The sequence below is a fragment of the Dermacentor andersoni genome, chromosome 3, assembly GCF_023375885.2.
Source record: "Dermacentor andersoni chromosome 3, qqDerAnde1_hic_scaffold, whole genome shotgun sequence".
Classification (NCBI taxonomy): Eukaryota; Metazoa; Arthropoda; class Arachnida; order Ixodida; family Ixodidae; genus Dermacentor; species Dermacentor andersoni.
In genome coordinates this window covers 198,467,504-198,487,863 of record NC_092816.1, presented here as the reverse complement: position 1 = coordinate 198,487,863, position 20,360 = coordinate 198,467,504, and the positions used below count along the sequence as shown (strand labels likewise).

Sequence of the window (20,360 nt, the reverse complement as noted above, 5' to 3'; positions counted from 1 at the left end):
AGACTTCTGAGCTGTTGTTGCTTAATCATGGCGAGACTTGGATTAATGTCTTATTCTGGTTCGGGAACCATGGTCGTTGGGGTAGATGCGGCGGAATCCGAGAGGACAAACGCATTACTGATTTCCAGAATTTCCTCGATGTACGCGATCGTCGTGGCCTAGTTGATGTGCTTGATCTCCTGGCTGAAGTTTGTCAGCAACACTTCTGTTTTCCCTCCGTGCAGTCGAGCGATCCCTCTTACGACGCAAATTTCATGGTCTAGCAGTAGACGTTGGTCGCCCTCGATGATGCCTTCTACGTCGGCAGGTGTTTTTGTGCCGACGGAAACGACAATGCTGGAGCGAGGCGGGATGCTGACTTGACTTTCGAGCACGCTTAAGGCATGGTGACTACGAGAGCTCTCCGGTGGTATCGCTCGATCTTCCTACAGCGTTATCGACTTCGACTTCAGGTCGATGATTGTGCCGTGTTGGTTCAGGAAGTCCATGCCGAGAATGACGTCTCGTGAACACTGTTGGAGGGTAACGAAGGTGGCAGTGTAAGTCCAGTCATGAACGGTAATTCTTGCCGTTTTTTCAGTCGGCGTGATGACGTGTCCTCCAGCGGTGCGAGTTTGAGGGCCTTGCCATGCAGTTTTAACTTTCTTCAACTGGGCGGCGATGTGTCCACTCATTACGGCATAATCGGCCCCTGTGTCCACTAAGGCGGTAACTGCGTGGCTGTCGAGAAGCACGTGGAGGTCGGTGGTTCATTGTCTTGCGTTGCAGTTAGGTCTTGGCGTCGGATCACGGCTGCGTCGTGTTGAACTGAAGCTGGAACATGGCGTCGTCAAGTCGTCTTTCGTCGGCGTAGTCTTGGCTTCCTGACTTCGTCGGGACGGCGGCTAGTCGTTATTATGCCGTTGAGATGGTCTCTTCATCGTCGTCGTCGGCGGTGGAGGAACTTCGTCAGTTCGACGAACAGCAACCGCAACTCCATCAGTTGCTGTTTTTAGTTTTCTGGATATGGGCTCACAGAGCTGCCACGGGCTGGACCGGTGTATGGGACGGTCGTCAAGGGCTCCACCGAGTGGCGGCGAGGTAGCCGGCGATATTGCGAGGTCGTTCGCCAAGCTGTGGGCGCGGCGCGTTAACGGGGAACCCTTGGAGTCCCATCTCCCGGTATGGACATCGGCGGTAGAGGTGACCTGCTTCTCCGCAGTGGTAGCAGAGCGGGTGGTGGTCAGGAGCACGCCAAACGTCTGTCTTCCTCGCGTAGCGGCGCTGGGCGACGGGCGGGCGTGCTGGCGGTGGCGGCGGTAGACGACGGCATTGTGGCGTTAAAGAGCCCTGGCGCGGTCGTGCAGGGGGGCCTTGACGTCGGGCTTCATCGCTTCCGGCCTTGACGTCTCACATCGCTTCCGGCTGGGGCTGCGGTGATTCTGCTTGCACCTCCGGAACTCCAAAGGATCGCCCAAGCTCATCTTTGACGATTTCGGTGATTGAGGCTACATGAGGCTGCGACGTGGGGTACAACTTTTGCAGCTCTTCGCGTACGACCGCTCTGATAGTCTTGCGCAAATCGTCGGTGGTCAGTGATTGAATTCCTATGTAGTTGGTAAAGTTCGTGTGGCGGTTGAGTTGCGGGTTCCGCATTTCGAGTGTCTTCTCGATGCTGGTGGCTTCGCGAAGGAACTCTTCTACCGTCTTCGGTGGGCTACGTATTATTGCGCCGAAAGGTTCTTCCACACCACGCATGAGAAGGCGGACTTTCTTCTCCTCCGGCATATCTGGGTCGGCGTGGTGGAACAGACGGTTCATTTCTTCCATGAAGATGACAAGGTTCTCGATAGGTAGCTGCACTTGGACGTCCCGCAAGGCTTCGGCCCTTTCCATGCGCACGACGCTCGTAAAGGTGCGAAGGAAGCCGCTACGAAACAGGTCCCATGTTGTCAACGTCGACTCCCGGTTCTCAAACCACGTTCTGGCGGCGTCTTCTAAGGCAAAGTATATATGCCGCAGCTTGTCGTCGGAGTCCCAGTTGTTGAAAGTCGTGATTCGTCTCCAGGCAGGATTCCGAGTCTTCAGTCGCTGCTTCATGGAAGGTCGGTAAGTCCCGAGGTTGTTGTAGGATAATGGGGGACGCTGGGGCAGCCGTTGGAGTTGTTTTGACCACGAGCTTCTTTGTCGTCTCAGCTAGAAGTCTGTTTTCTGAGGGCAGTCCTTGCAGTCTGCGGCTAGCACGCTGGTCTTGAGCGATGTTGCTTTTGTCCTCGGGCTTCGGGCTTGCATGGCGGCTTTGCGGGGGCGTTCGGTAAATGAACGCGCAAGCACTTCCACCAGATGTCACGTGGTAGTGACGGTTAAGAAGGCAGCAAAGCTGTGGTTAACGAAATGAGCGTTTTATTGGGCGAACTTGTGCCCTCAAAAACAGGCTACACTCAAAGAACAACGGTAGCGGCGAACACACTCTGCGATCGTCGAAAATCTGATCAGCGGATCAAGCGCGTCGGCTTTTATAGATCAGTCGTCGAATGTTCCAGAGTAATCGCTGGGACCCGCATGCCTTCCACAAAGTTCTACGCCATTCGCGTCGCGCATACATGCAATCAGATTACACAAGGTTCGGCGACAACAGACATCTGATGGAACCATCGATAACAATCCAGAAACATCCGACACATGCAAGCGCGTCCTCCCCTGTGTGATAACATTTTTTAGGTGGTGAAACGCGCCGCCCGATAAAGACAACTACACGTGTCAAAACACATACCAAAACTATCATGGAATGACATGTAGAGAGAGAGAGAGAAAATAATGCAGAGAAAGGCAGGGAGGTTAACCAGAGGTAGTTCCGGTTGGCTACCCTGCGCAGGGGGAAGGGTTAAGAGGGATAAAAAGAGAAATAGAGTGGAAGGGGGAGATAGAAAGAAAGGGAGACAAGCACGAACAAAGCGCGTACACTACAGAACGGTAGGGGGCGGCATTCTTAGAGTCTGTCGTGAAGCCCCGTAGACCGCAAGAACGTTAATAGCGCGAGTAAGGCCTTCAACGCGGATGTTCTTTCGGAGCATTGGCCTAAAGCTTTTAGTTCTGAAAGTGGACGATTGTCCAGCTGGTCCAGTACCCTGCACATCACTTGTCTCTCAGCACTGTATCGCGGGCAGACACAGATAATGTGTGCGAGCGTCTCGTCGATGTTACATGTGTCGCACGTGGGGCTGTTGGCCATTCCTATGAGGAAAGCATAGGCGTTTGTAAAGGCAACGCCTAGCCACAGACGGTAAAGCATGGTCTGTTCACGTCGTGGTAATCCAGGCGGGAGGTGCATCCGTATGTCCGGAGACAACGAACGCAACCGACACATGGTGAAAACATTTGAGTCCCACAGGGGCAAAGTACACTCACGGGACATCAATCGCAGCCCAGCCGCAGCGTCTGTTCGCGAAAGCGGAATGAAAACTCGTTGCCCACTTTCATGTGCCGATCGGGCGGCTTCGTCGGCTTGGTCATTCCCGCTGTGTTTCCCATACACATATGTCATGCCGCGCTAGTTTTGGTATGTATAAATAAATATATATATATATATATATATATATATACATTGTTACGCGCGAAGGAGACCGTTTATAACCCTTACGGATGAAGGGGACCGTTTACTTTAAGTCGCGAAGGTCAGCGCAAGAGCGGCCAGCTGGTTGATCACCTCAGCGTCGTTTTCTTCTTCCTTTCCCCACTCGGGACCGCAAGCACGTTCACCGTTCTTCGTTTCCTTCATGCGTAACATTCCTCTCGTCGCAGACGAAGCCCGCCGGGCGGGTCAATCCATTTGTCGTGACGTGAACAATTTCAAGCGGGCGACATGACCACTTGTGTCTTGCCAGCTCTTCTACCACTCGCCGTGAGGCGAGCTATGTTATACGTGACTTCCGTAAGTCTGTTAATACTAACATACGGTCCATCGTAGGTGGCCAAAAGCTTTTGGCATAACCCGCGTTTCCGTACTGGAGTCCACAGCCAGACTAAAACACCAGGGCGATAGGCTACCGGACGGTGGCGAATGTCGTAGCGTGCTTTTGATCTGTCCTGCGATGCCAAAGTGCGCAAACGAGCAATACGACGAGCTTCTTCGGCAAGGCAGAGAGTCTCGGCGACAGTGGGATTTTCATGACTACAGAAAGTTTCTGCCCCGTACTGACGTACGGGGCAGAAACCTGGAGGCTTACGAAAAGGGTTCTACTTAAATTGAGGACGACGCAACGAGCTATGGAAAGAAGAATGATAGGTGTAACATTAAGGGACAAGAAAAGAGCAGAATGGGTGAGGGAACAAACGCGCGTTATTGACATCTTAGTTGAAATTAAGAAAAAGAAATGGGCATGGGCAGGACATGTAATGAGGAGGGAAGATAACCGATGGTCATTAAGGGTTACGGACTGGATTCCGAGGGAAGGGAAGCGTAGCAGGGGGCGACAGAAAGTTAGGTGGGCAGATGAGATTAGGAAGTTTGGAGGGTCAACATGGCCACAATTAGTACATGACCGGGGTAGTTGGAGAAGTATGGGAGAGGCCTTTGCCCTGCAGTGGGCGTAACCAGGCTGATGATGATGATGATGATGATGACTTAATACTCACTATTTCTCTCTGTGTTTATGCAGCACTGGTTTTTGCTGTTCAATCACAGGAAACCTGAAAAACAGGCTATATTTAAAAGCTGCATCAGCCGTTCCACATAGGACAGAAGTATCACTACAAAAGCATTCTCTTACACTCTGAATGAGGCTTTCTTGCCTTGTAGTTGTGCAACCTAAAGGTGAGAAGCCTGCAAGGCACTAGAAGGATTGAAAAACAAGGCAATTTATGGTCATTGATTACTAGCCCCACCTAACAGAAAAGATAAATGTTTAAATATCTGGTAACTCGTGTCTGGCTTTTGAGAAGGTGTTTTCGGGTCATCGGTACCCCCCCCCCCCCGTGCCTTGTACACGTGCACACTTTAACACCACCCATACTATAAAGCTGATTTGGCAAACATGCCTAGCTTATAGATATGGTACCCGCTCTCATCATACTGGTGAAATGGCTGTCAACGTACACATTAACACTGGGAGACAATATGCTGACCGGCCACGTCGCGCCGCAAACAACTAGCTCTTTATTGCACTGTGCACACCGAGAATCGAACATTGCAAGCTATGGATGCAAGATAGTATCCATTTCCTGGATTGTTCAATCCGCTGTGCGTAAAGTGTGCGTGATGGCTCACGTACTTAAAAATGAAACTGTTGGACAATGCAGTGTGCTCCAGGATGTTGAGGACTGCGTTGAAGACATGGTCTTGGCAGTGGGTGGGAAAAAATCAGGTCTGCGATAGTAAACGCACGGAGGCCCTGCTTGCGAATGGAAGAAGCACGAGGGACGTCAAACAAAAGATCAGAGTGCCTCTCCCTTTCATGACCGGCTGTCTCACTGGATGAGCCGCCCAGAGCGAAGTACATAGCACATTAGATCCGCAGCATAACGAGCATACAGTGACGAAGAGACGAATACCAATGTAAACTTTAGGAAGGGCGCGATGCTCGGCGGCTTCTCCATGACTTACAATTAAAGGTTATCGCCTCCTACGTGGCGCTTCCTTGCGCGCTGGACAGGTGGGAATCATCCGTCCACAAGCTTTGTTAGCTGGCTGCGGTATGTGAAGGAGAAGTGTGCTATAATGCTGTTTTTGTTACTGTTTATATCTTTGGGTCATACACCACGGTTTACGCGCACCGCTTGAATTCATCAATGTGTACAGAAGATTTTTTTTCTTAGTACTCGCACCACTGAATTGATGCAGCAAGCAATCACAGACTTCACAAAACGCTCGATATAAGTTTAAGCTAACGCTGATGCCCTCCCATCCGGGGTTATTCGTTAATTAGAACACCGATCGGGACGCGTCTCTTTGTTTAGGAAAATTACGTGACAGCATGTTTACACAGGCACTTATAGAGGGCACTGGCGCTATACAATTATAGTGCCGGTAACTGTCCCCATCGATGAAGTGCAATGACGTGGGTCCTTTCAATGCTCTGTGCCTCTGCTTCCTCCTACCTGCTTTATTACCTTACCAGGGAAAAAAAGCTACGTGTTATACCATCTACGTTATTCCTATATGTCTATTATGCGTTGTGTTCTTTGGCGCCCATTCGCGCCAGCAGTTCAACCCAGTTGTTTTCTTAAGTAGAGAAAAAAAATAGAACAGATGTATTCATGCCCTCCATTTGATCAACAGCGTTGCAGACATAGAACGTGCAATTCGTTCGCTGAATTGACGAAAACGATATAATTGTTGATGCCTAGAAATCGAGATGCTCGCCGCACTGTTTCCAATTTGTCTGCTGGGCTAGACAGCAGCCAGAGTTACGTTGCATATTTGGGCAAAGCAAAGTGACACAATTTGTGTATATATATGTCCACAGGTGTATCTGGCGATGAAACGATGACAAAGGCCAAGTACAAGGGAATAAGCAAAGAGAACTCCACTTGAAAAAATTCCGGTAGAGCCCATCTCGCTATGAAAGTTGGCGTTAATGCGATTAGCATTGAAACAATGTTGGGACACCCCGTATTACCACCACAGCAAAGCGTCATGTATCAGGCGTGTGGTGCCGCCGGATTCCTCTCTGGTACTTCTAACCAGTGTGTCGGAACGGAGCGAAAACGTAAAGTAAAAACAAAAAAAAATAACTCGGTGTCCTTCCACTCTGTGGAGCAAGATGACCAGCAAATCTGTGTATGTGGGCCTCCTAATGGAGAACAGCACCTCCATCGTGGGTCGGCCCGGAGTTTTACTATCTTCGGTATCGACGCACGTATGGGGAGTGCTTAACGCCTGCAGCGGGTCAGCCTATTGTTGCACCCTATTCGGGATATTTTTCAACACATAAACACGACACTGGGGAAAGTAGCCCTTAACAGCTTTGTTGTTATAAAACTATATTTTTGACCCGAACAAAAACGTAACCGAAACGTTAATATTTTTTTGGAGGGAAACAGTAATATTTTTAATGGGTTTTCGGTTCAAGGGTAAAGTCGGCTATCCGAAACAACCGACGTCAGACAACGTCAGCATTAGCGCGTATTTAAGGGCTCCGCATAAGCGCGCATCTCAGGCAGGGATAGTGCGGGCGATATCCGGTCGAGCGCTCCACTAATCTAAGGCTGTCGCTCGGTGCAATACCAGATCAGCAGCATGGCAAAACCCAGGTATTCAGCGCTGCAGAGCTTAGCGTTTCCTTTTCTACGGGCACAAACGATCGTTTAAGTTCATTTTAGGGAATCGGCGGCCCCGCATTTCGACGAGTACGCTCGATGACGTGCTGCTCGATATCATGCTACACTCCATATCATGTTCAGTTCCTTGAGTCAACGCACTGAGCAAGATTTCAGAATTCATAATTCACTTATTGCGAGAAATAAATACGACGTATTTATCGTTACATTGCGTCGGAAATTTTGCATGCGAACCAAAACCGCTATGAACCTTTCTGAACAATGTTTTTTTTTTTTTTTTCGTGCGCGGCCGAGCCCGAGCGCCATTTTTTTTCAGTGGAACGAAACTATAACCAGAACAAAAAAAAAACTTCGTTGCTACACCCTGCTTGTAACTGAACGGGCCGCGTCACATAGCGACGCCGCCAAGAAATCCTCACTTGGTTGCTGTGAGAATGCATATTCAGACAATATTGTTTCAACATCGCGGGACCGATACGGTCAAAAACTGACGAAATAATAATGGTTTTTTTTTCGTCACTAAAGTGCGGCAAGCACAGAACGGGACATACCCAGTGAGCCAGCTTAGCGCCAAATAGGTTGATCAATGAGCGACACATACTTATTGGCACATGCCTAGGGACCACAGTTGGGGTGAAGGATGTTCATTCAAGAGCACCGCATACCCACTGACCAAAATCAGCCTCAGGGATGTTCATTGAAGAGCGGCATATACCCAGGGGCTCATACTCAGTGACCAAAGTTCGCCTCAACTAGATTCATTGAAGAAAGCACATACTCAGCGGCATATACCAAGCGGCCGAAGTTAATGTCGGGTTCACTGAAGAGCGGCATATACGTGTTGATCCAAGGTGACCCGACGGTTGATAATGAACTGTGTTTTAACAGCACGGCCATGCTATTTATACACAATAGACCATGGAATACCCAGTAACCCAAGTTGGCAGGCAAGCGGTTAGCGACCGTGAAGGACAAACAGACTGGAAGAAATATAGACAGAGATTAGATAGCCGCTTAAAAGTGCCTGAAATTACCTAAAAATGCTAGTCCCTTCAAGGCTGCGCCTGCAGAAACTTAAGCTTAGTGCAAGCATTTTGAGGGCTGCCTCTAATATACCACATCCATCGACCAGCGGCAGTGGTGGTGAGTGTCTCTCCAGTAGTTGTGTCTGAAAGGAGGTACGTCTCAAACTATGCCTCAGCCTATCGTAGCTGAACCTCACCCTTGCACCCATCACCCGAACTGAACACGTGAAGCGAGGAGCGCTAGTTGGACTAGCTACCATACGCTTCGCTGTTCGCCTTGCCCGCGATTATACAAGGCGCAAGCAGTGCACCTGCGTGAATGAGTTCAGCAGTGAACACATTTTGCCATCTTCATGTTCTTTTTCTTTCGGGGGTGGGGGGGGGGGGGGACTCAGAAAGGAGTAAGGAACGAGTAAGCAGAAAATACAGTTAGTGGCAGGTTTAGCGTCCTACATAACAATATCACCATCGTTTCGTGGGGACACTGAATCAATCTAGAATAGCATGGGCGTGTCTTACAGAGAAAGAAGCTCGAATCTGGAAAATACTTGAAACTCAAAAATACTCGTATTGGGAGCCTGCTGTCGCCCCCCGCGCCCCCCCCCCCCCCCCCCCCCCCCCCAATGCCGCGCCAAGTTTCGTTGACGATTTACATGATGTTTGAAAAGTTATTGTTAGGAGCTATCCTTCCTCACCACTCATTCTTCTAGGGGACTTTAATTATCTGAACATCACGTGGTCGGATAGACTTCCTCTACTTAACCCATTCTCGTCACACTATTAGGATTCTTTAGACATGTGCGCATACTTTAATTTCGCGCAGCTTGTAACGAAGCCTACCAGAACTGCCGCAGGAACATCAAGTACATTAAACCTTAGTTTGTTTACACACCCACGTCTCATCTCAACACTCACGTACTTGCCTGGTTTTAGCGAACATTTGCTGCTTCATTTCGACGTTAGCATTTCCTTTTCCCGACACACGAAGAAAAAATTTATCCACGACTAACAAAAGCAAATTTGATAATTTTAATCATGAACTGTGCACATATTTTGATGCATACGTAATTGATTTTGATACACTGAATGTCAAAAAAACTGGGTTCTATTTCGGAATAAAGTCGCGAGGCTTCTCACTGCATACGTTCCACTGACAGGCATTCAGTGCAATAAAGCGTCACCTTGGTTTAACAAACAGCTAAAGCGTCTTTGCAATAAAACAAAGCATTTGTTTCGTTCAGTGAAGTTACGAAGAACAGGAAATCACTGGGAAGCATATCACAACGTTGAAGCTGAGTACTGCGCAGTACTCTGTCGTGCCAAAGATTATCACTCCACTAACACTCTCCCAGCCCCCTTTTAGGCAATCCTCAATTATTTTGGAGAAGCGTAATTGTGACGGAAACCAGTGTTATCTCTTAATATTTCTGAATATATACCTATACCACCTGTACAATGCGCCTCAGTGTTTGACGTTTTTTCGGACAACTTTTCTTCATGTCGATTTGATTGTGTTAAACATATTTCACAACATGATTATCCTTTGATGTCCCCCATCATGTTCGAGCACTCTGAAATAGTACACTTATTCGACTCGCTAAAGCTTTCTTCGTCTTGTGGAACTGACAGCATCAACTCTAAATTTCTCAAAATGACTAAACATTATCCATATTTGTTTTTGGCTAAACTATTCCAGCAGTCGCTTGATCATGGTATCCTTCCTTTTGATTGGAAGATTGGGAAGGGTGGTTCCTGTTCATGAATCAGGCAGCAAATATTCTCCAGTAAATTATCGACCCATTTCGCTAACAAATATCACTTGCAAACTGATTGGCCACGTATTGTACAGTCATATCTATAACTTTTTTGAATCAAATTCTTTCTTTGCGTCATCACAACACGACTTCAGGAGTTCGTTTTCTTGTGAAACTCAATTACTCTTTTTACTCACCACTTGTACTCTATACCAGACAAGAATTCCAGAATCGATTGCGCCTTTCTACAGTTCTCGAAGGCTTGTGACAAGGTTACTCATGTGCTATTTATGCAGAAACTTTCCTCTTTAAACCTTGACCCTAATGTACTTACCTGGCTTGAATAATTCCTGACGAAACGCCCACAATATGTTTCTCTCAAGAATCATAATTCACCCTTAATTAACTTAGTATTAAGAGTTTCGCAGGGCTCTATTATAGGTCAATTAATTTTTCTAATATACTTTAACGACTTGCCCGATTGTGTTTCACCTTCAGTTCACCTATAGGTCGATGACTGTGTACTGTATCGTGGGATTCGTGATGATAAGGACCAGGAAATTCTACCGACTGATCAAACGTCGCTTCATGGTGTAAAACTGGCTCATGGAAATAAACCCCAAGAAATGCAAGCTGATGACTGTTACAAAACGTGACGTGTGTAAGCCTGCATATATGCTTAACCATTTCAAGCTAGAACAAGTTTTATACTACCGTTATTTAGGTGTAACTATATGATCTGTCATCCTGGAAATGTCACATCGGCTCCATAATCAATAACACAAATCGTATGTTAGGCTGCTTGCGCCGAAATATTAGCAAATCCCCTTGATCAATGAAACTACTATTGTATGAAACACTAGTTGGATCTATGTTGGAATGCGCTACTGCTATTCGGGACCCATACACTGCTACTCTTGTTAATTCGCTTGAAATGGTTCAGAATAATTCCACTTGTTTCATTCACTCAAACTACGATCGTAGTTGTAGCATAACTTTGCAACTTGTGTCTACAATCTTTTCACTGCGCAGAAAGGCTTTTCGCTTAGGCCTATTTAATGAAGCATTTCATCATCATATCATTAGCAGTGAGCTCATTCTAACACCTACTTCTCGGTCATCTCGACTTGATCGCCGTCATAAAGTAAGAGGTACATTGTGTCACACAGACAGGTTTTCATATCCTTTTATTCCAAATACAACGAACGACTGGGACTTCCCGGTGATATCGTGTCAGTTGAAGACAGCGCATTTTTCCGCCGAACCTTCTTTGCTTTTTTTTTTCAACTGTAACCATGCTCGTGGCCACATGCACTGTATTTGTGCAAACGCTGTCGCGCCGTAAAAACCTTTTGTTCAGTTGAGATGTCGCTAGGGTTATATAATTTGAATGTCACAGTTCTCGTTATTTGATTTCTTAAGGATTACGTGCACTGCACATGTAGCTTGCAATATATAAACTCGTAGTAATTGTTGTTATTGTTTTTCACATGTACCTCACTCCCCTCTGTAATGCCTTCGCGCTTGAGGGTATGGGAAATAAATAAATAAATAAATAAATAAATAAATAAATAAATAAATAAATAAATGCTTTATTGGGTAAGTACGAAATAGAAATACAAATTTCGTGTTGCACATCGATGCATTGAGAGCATTGTAGGTACATGTCAGTATCTGCATTAATATAAGAAAATTGCCAACTGAAGTAGAGGATCGAGTATACAGCTCTTGCGCTACTAGCGTCTACTGAAAACGATTACTAGCGCTCCCATCGCAGCATTGAGCTATCCGCTAGCGAAGTGCTTGGGCCAGTATGAATCCCCAGCTTTCGGTCGTGCTGCGCTACAGATTACAGAGTACCAACAACCTGAAAAGCTTCTTCTTTCTTTCCAGACTATTATCTACGTTGGCAAGGGAAACTACATCTTCGCTGTCATAGAACATTTGAGCATTTCGGCACTGCGAGCATACATACAGCGAGTATCCTACTATATTGAGTTCGCGGTAAGCGATCCGACGTTCTCTCCTACCATATTTCTCTGTGTTATATTTGTGTCTACATAATGTCAAAACAATTAAGCAAATGCACGATCAAATTATACAAAGCTGACATCATTAGGGGGCAACCGGCCCAGGGCGACCTTCGCCTCTTAGTTATTCTCGCATCAACGCTCGCTTCTTTTGGCCTTCAACCATCTTTCGCCACATCTTCTAGCCGCTTTTTACAGCGAAGCTGTATATAGCTAGCTGATTCGTCCCCCTCTCCGTCTGTCGCCTGTACGCCGAAAACTCCTCCAGCGCAACTCCATGCGCGTGCGCGAAGAAAAGAGAGAAAGCAAGGCGCGCAATTGGGTGCGCCAATAGTGACGTCGTTGCTCTCCGTCGCAGCCTAGCGCGCGGGCAGCAGTTTCTTTCCGCCTCCGAAACAGATAAGCCACGCATCATACGTACTCCTGAGGAGCAGGCAGCTTTCGATCAGCAACGTTGTGAGCAGAACCGGGAACGAGGTCGTCTACGCCGTGCTTATGCTGCAGCCTGGGCACAAGAACAGGCTCGTGCAGCTGAGCTCAAGCACCAACTGGATACCGAGGATCCGGCGGCCTACCAAGCCGTCGTTTAATGAACCGTCGGCATTAACCCAGTGATAAACACCGGGGCCGTATGTTTCAGCTTCGCTGGTTAAGCATCTGTGGAGAGTGTTTGGGTGGTGACTTTATGACAGCCCTGTCCCGTTTATGATTAAACGCTCAAGGGAGATCGGACACGAGGGTACGCGAGGGGCAGCTTTTGTACGTACGAGAGCACCGGTGCAACAGGCAATGGCTGGTGCATACAGCCAGTGCCGGCGAGAGATATAAAGGCGGTTATATTGCACCATATTTTGCTAATTATTTGTATAATGCCCGTGTTCGTAGTTGCGGATTAAAAGCTGCATGGTAAACTCTAAAACATACATACTGGATCGGAACCAATATATGTTCAATGACATCGTGTTGTAGCGCAAAAAACACTAGAAAAAGAAAGATTCTATAGGGCAGAAAGAAGCGAAAGGCGGCGCTTCACTCACAACTGATTATTAGGAACCAAGCTTGCTACATATACTAGCTATACCGCGCACACTCTCGACTTCAGGGGCAGCAAAGAGGAAGCGGCAGGTGACCTTGTTTGCCCCCAAACCACCAGTTTCCTTTCCATCAAAAGGGAAAAATGGGTGTGTTCGTACGGAAGCATGGCTAAGGAAGCGCACCTAAGTTTGATCATAGTGCGGTCCTTTATAGGCCCCAAGATCGAACAAGAGAAGTTGTAGAGGCTCACGAGATAAAGAAAAAGCGGGCAGGGTGTGTCAGCGATGCTTCTATAGCCCTTCACGACACTGACATATCTTTTCTAGATACGACCTAACGCGTGGGAACTTTTATGGGGGGGGGGGGGAGCGAGCTAACATCGATAAATAGTCATTTTTCGGTTTCTTCGTGCTATTTGTGTACGCGTGAGGACATAGGACATGTCGGGTTTATAAAATCTCTAACCTTCCGAATAAACTTTCAATTGCAAATGGCGCCGTGTCCTGCCTTTTCGTGTTCCTTAGTTAGTGTCCCAGTAGTTCGCGCTCTGAATTTAGCCAAGTTTCATTTCCGCATCACATAACGAAACATACCCGTATGTTTGACTAACACATACTTGACCACTCATATTGAAGTAACTCGAGATGCAGTTGGCAAGGAACGAGCGCTTTATTGAAGGTTAGTGTAGCTTTTATAGTGTTTATCTTGTGACGTCAGCCGCAGCCACTGCCGATTCACAAGAGGCAAGGCCGGTGAATCTAACAAAACAAACACGTGTCAGCGGCGCATGCTGATTCACAACAATTCTTCCCCCTTAAGGAGTGAAGCGGTCCGGGGGCCGGGGCTTCCGCTTCGACCTTCGCAGTGTCACTTCAGCCCGGTCAGTCACTTGCGGCTCGCTGGTAGCAACCTCTGCTTCGGCCGGCCCGTCTGATGGCGTTCGAATGTCGGTGTCTACTTGAGCCTGACTGTGACTGCTGTCGTGTCCTTGTGACTGAGAGTCTGCCGCTGCGTTCTGACTGCCTTTAGTCGGTACTTGCATGGGGGCGTCGGGTTCCACCGCTTCTCCTTCCATGCTGGTCCTCCTGGTTTTTAGCTGGTCGAGGTGGCGGCGATGTTGCTCCCCATCTGCAGTCTTTACCGTTGCCATTCGCGAGCCTTCGGTGGACTCTACCGCGCCTGGTTTCCATTTGTCACCCACTCCATAGTTCTTGAACCAGACGTCTTTGCTCAGCGGTGGGCCACTGTTGCACGCACCTGCAGAAGGGAATGGTCGCGACACGACGTTGTGCAATAAAGAACGTGGCTGATATCCGAGAAGCATAGAAGCTGGGGTTTGCCTATTTGGTAAGGGAGTGCGCCGATAATGCGAAAGAATGTGGTCCAGCCGAGCTTGCAAACTGCCGCGTGTGTTTTTGTTTAACCCCTGTTTGACAGTCCGTACTGCTCTTTCCGCCAGGCCATTAGACTGCGGTTTGTAGGGAGCTGTCCGCAAATGAGCGATGCCATTGCGCTTCATAAATGCCCTGAACTCTTCGCTAGTAAACTGCGGCCCGTTGTCCGTCACCAGGGTCCTCGGCAAACCGAACCGGCTGAACATAGTCTGCAGTGCTTCAATTGTCTTTGCCGAACTGGCGGTCTTCATGGCGGTAACCTTGATCCATTTCGTATGGGAATCAACCACGATCAACAACATGTTACCTTCCACAGGACCCGCAAAATCGACATGGACCCTAGACCATGGCTCCTCTGTGTCCGGCCAAGGCACGGGTTGTCGGGCAGGAGGCATGCTGCCCCATTCTATGCATGTCGGACACGCGTTGACCAGCTTCTCAATGTCCCGATCCAGCCCTGGGTACCAGAAAACAGAACGTGCCAGGTTCTTCATAGCCGTTATCCCTTGATGTGCATCATGCAGCATACGCAGCATTGACTGCCGCGCACTTGCTGGAATAACCGCTCGATGGCCCCAGTACACAATTCCGTGGCTGTACGTTAGTTCGTCTTTCCTGTGCATGTACACGCGTAACGGCTCCTAAGCCGGTTGCAAGTACCGTGGCCAGCCATTCTGAATGTAATCACGGACTTGCGCGAGGTCGCTGTCGTCAACAGTCATTCTAGCCAAGTCACTCGCCGACAGAGGACAGGTATTGAGGTGATCGGTCAGAAGAACATACTCACGAGCATCATCTTCTGCAGCCTTAGTGTTGTTATGCTCCTGTCTCACCGGTAAACGGCTGAGGGTGTCTGCAGGAATCAATGTCTTTCCTGGCTTGAACTGAATTTTGTAGTTGTAGGCGCTTAGCAAGAGGGACCAACGCTGAATCCGGGCAGCGGCCATGGCGGGAACGGGCTTGTCGGGGCTGAAAAGGCTCAGAAGAGGTTTGTGATCTGTAACAAGCGTGAAATGATTCCCGAGCAGATATTCCCGGAACTTTGTAACCCCGAAGACAACTGCCAATGCCTCTCTTTCAATTTGCGCGTAATTACGCTCAGCAGCTGAACGCGTTCGCGACCGGAACCCAATTGGTCGATCTTGCCCATTTATTCTGTGATATAGCACTGCGCCGACGCCGCACGACGACGCATCGGTTTCCAAGATAAGCGGCTTACTTGGATCGTAGTGCGCCAAGAACTTAGCTTCCTCTAGCAGCCGCTTTGTTGCTCGGAACGCGTTATCTTGTCTCGCTCCCCACTGCCAGCGTGTGTTCTTTCTTAGCAGTTCATGCAGTGGCTCTAGAACAGTAGCCAAGCATAGAGAAAGGAATACAACAAGAGCGGACACTCCCATAGAGCCCAGCGGCCGAATTGACTGCAGCGCACCAAGCCGTGGGTGTTAAAACCTGAAGCACACTTCCGGTTTCGGTTTTGTGCGCGCGCGTTTTGAATACTAGCTGGTGCGCGTCACGCCGGCTCCCCTTTTTTTTGCTCTTGCAGCAAATTTTTATTTATATATTTATTTTTTATTTATTAAACATTTATTTTCAAATCGTTTTATGAAGTAAAATTGATTGCGAACGATCTTCACAAGCCTCCATTGAATATGTGCCACGTGCAATTTCATAAAGACGCAAGACATCTTGTGAAATGAGGAAAAATTTACGTTTATTTTATTCTTTGTAAATGCTCGTCGCGGGCTTTTTGTCCATTCATATAACGTTGTGGCACCAGGTAAGCAGCAGTAGTTTCCGCAGGAAGATCCACCAGACGACGTGAGCTGAAAAAAATTACAAGTGTTATTTTGGTGTTAACATGCAAGAATAATGCCAGTAGAGGCGAAGCGTGCGAAAGTGGTGAGTGGGCGGCATTACAAACAAATGCAGTTCGTATTTTCACACTCTGCGTAGAAAATACCCGACTCAGGCAAGCAATACCGTACATACCAAAAACACATTCTAATTCCAAGTATTCCCCTCTTCCCAATACTTATTTCCTGCACTTTAATAGCACCAATGCGCGGGCAACGGCGCGTTTCGCGAACTTGGCTACAACCGACGCGATAGTACGCTACGAATGCACAGGTGGCCACAACACAGGCTCTCAACCAGAGCATGCTGGAAGCTCGCAGAATTCCTTCTACTCGCACTCAAGACAAAATGCGTGGGTGCCGTCGAGAAAACAGAATTCTCGAGTCACTAGTTCGTGGCGTTTGAGCTCCTTGGCTTATCTCTTGTGCGTTCTGCAGGCGCAAGCAACGCACTCCCGTGTTATCACTCTTGACGATTGCTCGTCGCGTTTTCGACAAGCGCGAGTACCAAAAGAAGGCTTAAATTGTTGCGGGGACATAAAAATTGCCACAATCTTGTCGCAGTAAGATTCAGTACGCGCCAAACTAACTGTCACCACGGCCGAGCTGCTTTTCGCTGCGTCACAACAGGCGCGGCGAGCGGGCCTCATAACATAAAGGTATCGAAAATAATTTTCAACAATGTTGGGCGTCAGAGAAAGAAAAGCGCCATGAACTAGTCAGTGCATTAAAGCGCGAAACCGCGCACTACGGCCGAGCTGATTTTCGCTAACCGAGTCGCAGCGCCAGGCGAGCCCACTGCGCTCGAAAGGTAGCCCAAAAAGTAATGAAATTAGTTTCAATAATGTTGGCAGTCAGAGAAAGCGCCAAAACTTGTCGCAGTAAAATTCAGTACACGCGAAACAGCGTCACAGCACCCTGTGCGACTAGCGTGCCCAAAAACTACCGAAATTTGTCAAAGTAATATTGGGGCTTATAGGAAGCGTCGCAAACATCTCCCAGTACGATTCATTAATTCAAATTAACAGCTCGACGACGGCCACGCTGTTTTTCGTTAACTGCGTCACAAGTCTAGCCTAGGTGCCGGGCAGTAAGCCTAATTGCTTGAAGTGCGTCGCAGACTGTCGAACAAAGTTTCTCACCTTGCCGTAGTCCGATAGTGCAGTGCTGCCATGTCGAAGTTCCGAATGAACGCAATAATTCGCCGGGAGGCCACCAAACCAGGCTAAATCCCAATATAGAAAAACAGGCAGACGGGTGCCCGAACAGTCCAACGCTCAGATGCGCGGCCGGTCTCGCTTCGGCGGTGTGTCTGACGAATGACGCAAACATCTGGCTCGTCATTCGCCGGTTCGCCTGTCGCTAGGCAACGGAAGTAAGCCGCAAAGATTAATTTAATTTATACGCAGATATTTTTAATTTTTCCGAGAAAGAATAAAAAAATAAAGCAATTTCTGTTAATCTCATTTCACATTCTTCTTTTTTTCGATGCTCGCGCCCCCAATTCGTCGGTGTTAATACTATAGCGTGACGTGTTTCCTGTTTCCAATTTTCGCCGAGTGTCCGCTCTTGTTCAATCCCTTTCTCTATGAGCCATGTTTCCCAGAAATGAGTGGTAGTAGGTCACGAAGCTCAAAAACGCCCGTAGTTCCGCAACACCGGTTGGCTTCGGCATTTTCATTATTGCAGCAATGTTGTCCATCTTAGGTAACAATCCGTTCGTATTTATACGATGTCCCAGAAATTCAACTTCTGCTTGTCGGAACTTGCATTTCTGCGGATTCAGCTTGACACCGTGTTGCCGGAAACGTCTGAAAACTTCACGCAGCGTCTCGCAGTTGCCGCGTTTCTCCGCGACTACCACATCGTCCAGGTACACTTGAATGCCCGGAATGCCTTGCAGGATGCCGTCCATACGTCTCTGAAAAATCGCAGGAGCAGAGGCTACACCAAAAGGAAGCCTATTAAAGCAAAACAGGCCTTTCGGAGTGTTTACGACCAATATCTTCTTCGTTTCCTCGTCAAGCGGCAACTGACTGTAAGCATCCTTCAAGTCGATGGTGCTGAATACTTCACCACCGTTTAGGTTTGCAAAGATATCCCTTATTTTTGGCAATGGGTACTGCTCCGTGACACATGCAGCATTTGCGGTCACCTTAAAATCGCCACACAACCGAATGGAACCATTCTTTTTGATAACGGGAACCAAAGGCGTGGCCCACTCTGCACTGTCGACAGGCGAGAGAATGCCATGCTTAACAAGTCTGTCTATTTCATTTGACACTTGCTCCCGCAATGCATACGGCACAGAACGTGCTTTGCAGAACCGCGGCATCGCATTTTCCCGCAACCGCAAATGAACTGCAGGGCCATCAATTAGCCCTAGACCTGGCGTAAACAAATCGCCGAACTCCTCTAAGAGTGCGCTAACCAAAGTACTGTCAGGGACATTTTGCTCACCGGAGGTTTCTTCGCCGAGAATGCTGAAGACGGGCCTTCCGCTACGCTCAAATGCGCTGATGACATCTCGCCCGCACAAGTTCGGGCCATCGCATTGCAGTACGGTTAGAGTTGCATCTAGGGCCTTTCCCGCGTACGAGACCGGAAGTTTCAGCTGACCCCTCACGGGCAGCTTGCCAAGAAAGCAGGACAACTGCAAGGAAGTCTCGCGGAGCGCAGGCCAGGCATGCCGATGCTTGCAGTATGTTTTTCACGTAATGATGGAGACAGGCGATCCGGTGTCCACTTGCATTGTCAGCGGAATTCCGCTCCAGCAGAGGGTGCGAACCACAGGCTTGACCAAGTTTACCGACGTAGTGTACAAACTCAGTAGACAAAGTTCGTTGCCGTCGCTCTCTGAAGAATGCTCCTTACAAAGGGCCACCCCTTGTTTCCATACACACATCTTAGCTAGGTGCCCTTTACGTCGGCAGCGAAAACACTCCGCCCGGCGAAACTTGCACTTTGCTGCCTTGTGCTTAGTGCTACCACAGCACGGGCAAACGACGTCTTCGCTTGGTCGAGAAGTGCTCGGATGAGTCTTGTGGTAATACGGTTGACCTTGCACCTTGCTCCTCACAGCATGGACGTCGCCATAATCCTGTGTCCTCTCCATGTGATCAACGTTGAGAGCTGCCATCTCTGCTGCTAACGCTATATCTTCGGCTTCTTTCAGCGTCAGCGAAGGTCTGGCCAAAAGCTTCCGACGAACGCCGGTATCACGTAGACCACAAACAAGTCTGTCTCGTAGCATCCTGTCCCGTGCCTCGCCAAAGTTGCTACTGCAGGCCTTCTTCCGAATTTCCACAATGAAGTCCTTCGTTGACTCGTCGGGACGCTGGCATCTGGTGAAGAACTTGTAAGACTCCGCTATTTCGTTGCCCTGTGGCGCAAAGTGCTCTGCCAGCAGTTCAAGCAGCTTCTCATAGGTAAAGTCTTGAATCTTCGCCGGCGCGCACCGTACCGTTATTATGCCGACTGTTGCCGTGCTTAAGGCTGCCGTTAGCAGGGCTCGTCGTTCCTTCGAGTCGACGATACCGTAAGCTTCAACGTAGGACTGCAGACGCACCTGGTAGGCGTCCCAACTGTCTTCCGTTTCGTCGAAACCCGGTGGTCCGGCGTGGGCCGCCATGGAGCAGGCACGGCCCGGTGGTGGGCAGCCTCGTCGCCACTGAAGTAACTCGAGATGCAGTTGGCAAGGAACGAGCGCTTTATTGAAGGTTAGTGTAGCTTTTATAGTCTTTATCTTGTGACGTCAGCCGCAGCCACTGCCGATTCACAAGAGGCAAGGCCGGTGAATCTAACAAAACAAACACGTGTCAGCGGCGCATGCTGATTCACAACACATATGAATTTCATTTGCCTCTAACAGTTCCCGCGGGTTTTTATCTCTACTGGAACATAAGATTCTCACACCAGAAAAACGTAGTTTACAGCAGCACGATCTGATATACGCAGATAGATGGACGTTCATACCCTTTTTATGTTGTTTGCGTGTTACCTCATTCGGTCG

At 48.4% G+C, this 20,360-nt stretch overlaps 1 protein-coding gene across 1 annotated transcript; it reads right to left on the bottom strand.

The window, feature by feature from the left end:
• Positions 1-19,058: 19,058 nt before the first annotated feature.
• On the bottom strand, positions 19,059-19,979 carry LOC140216603 (uncharacterized). Its single transcript, XM_072286978.1, has one exon. It carries the CDS (start codon positions 19,977-19,979, stop codon positions 19,059-19,061), a length of 921 nt encoding a protein of 306 aa, XP_072143079.1.
• Between the last annotated feature and the right edge of the window lie 381 nt (positions 19,980-20,360).

Bases quoted from the DNA above. Each gene is read 5' to 3' on its own strand.
- LOC140216603 (XM_072286978.1), bottom strand. From the start codon at position 19,979: ATGGCGGCCCACGCCGGACCACCGGGTTTCGACGAAACGGAAGACAGT.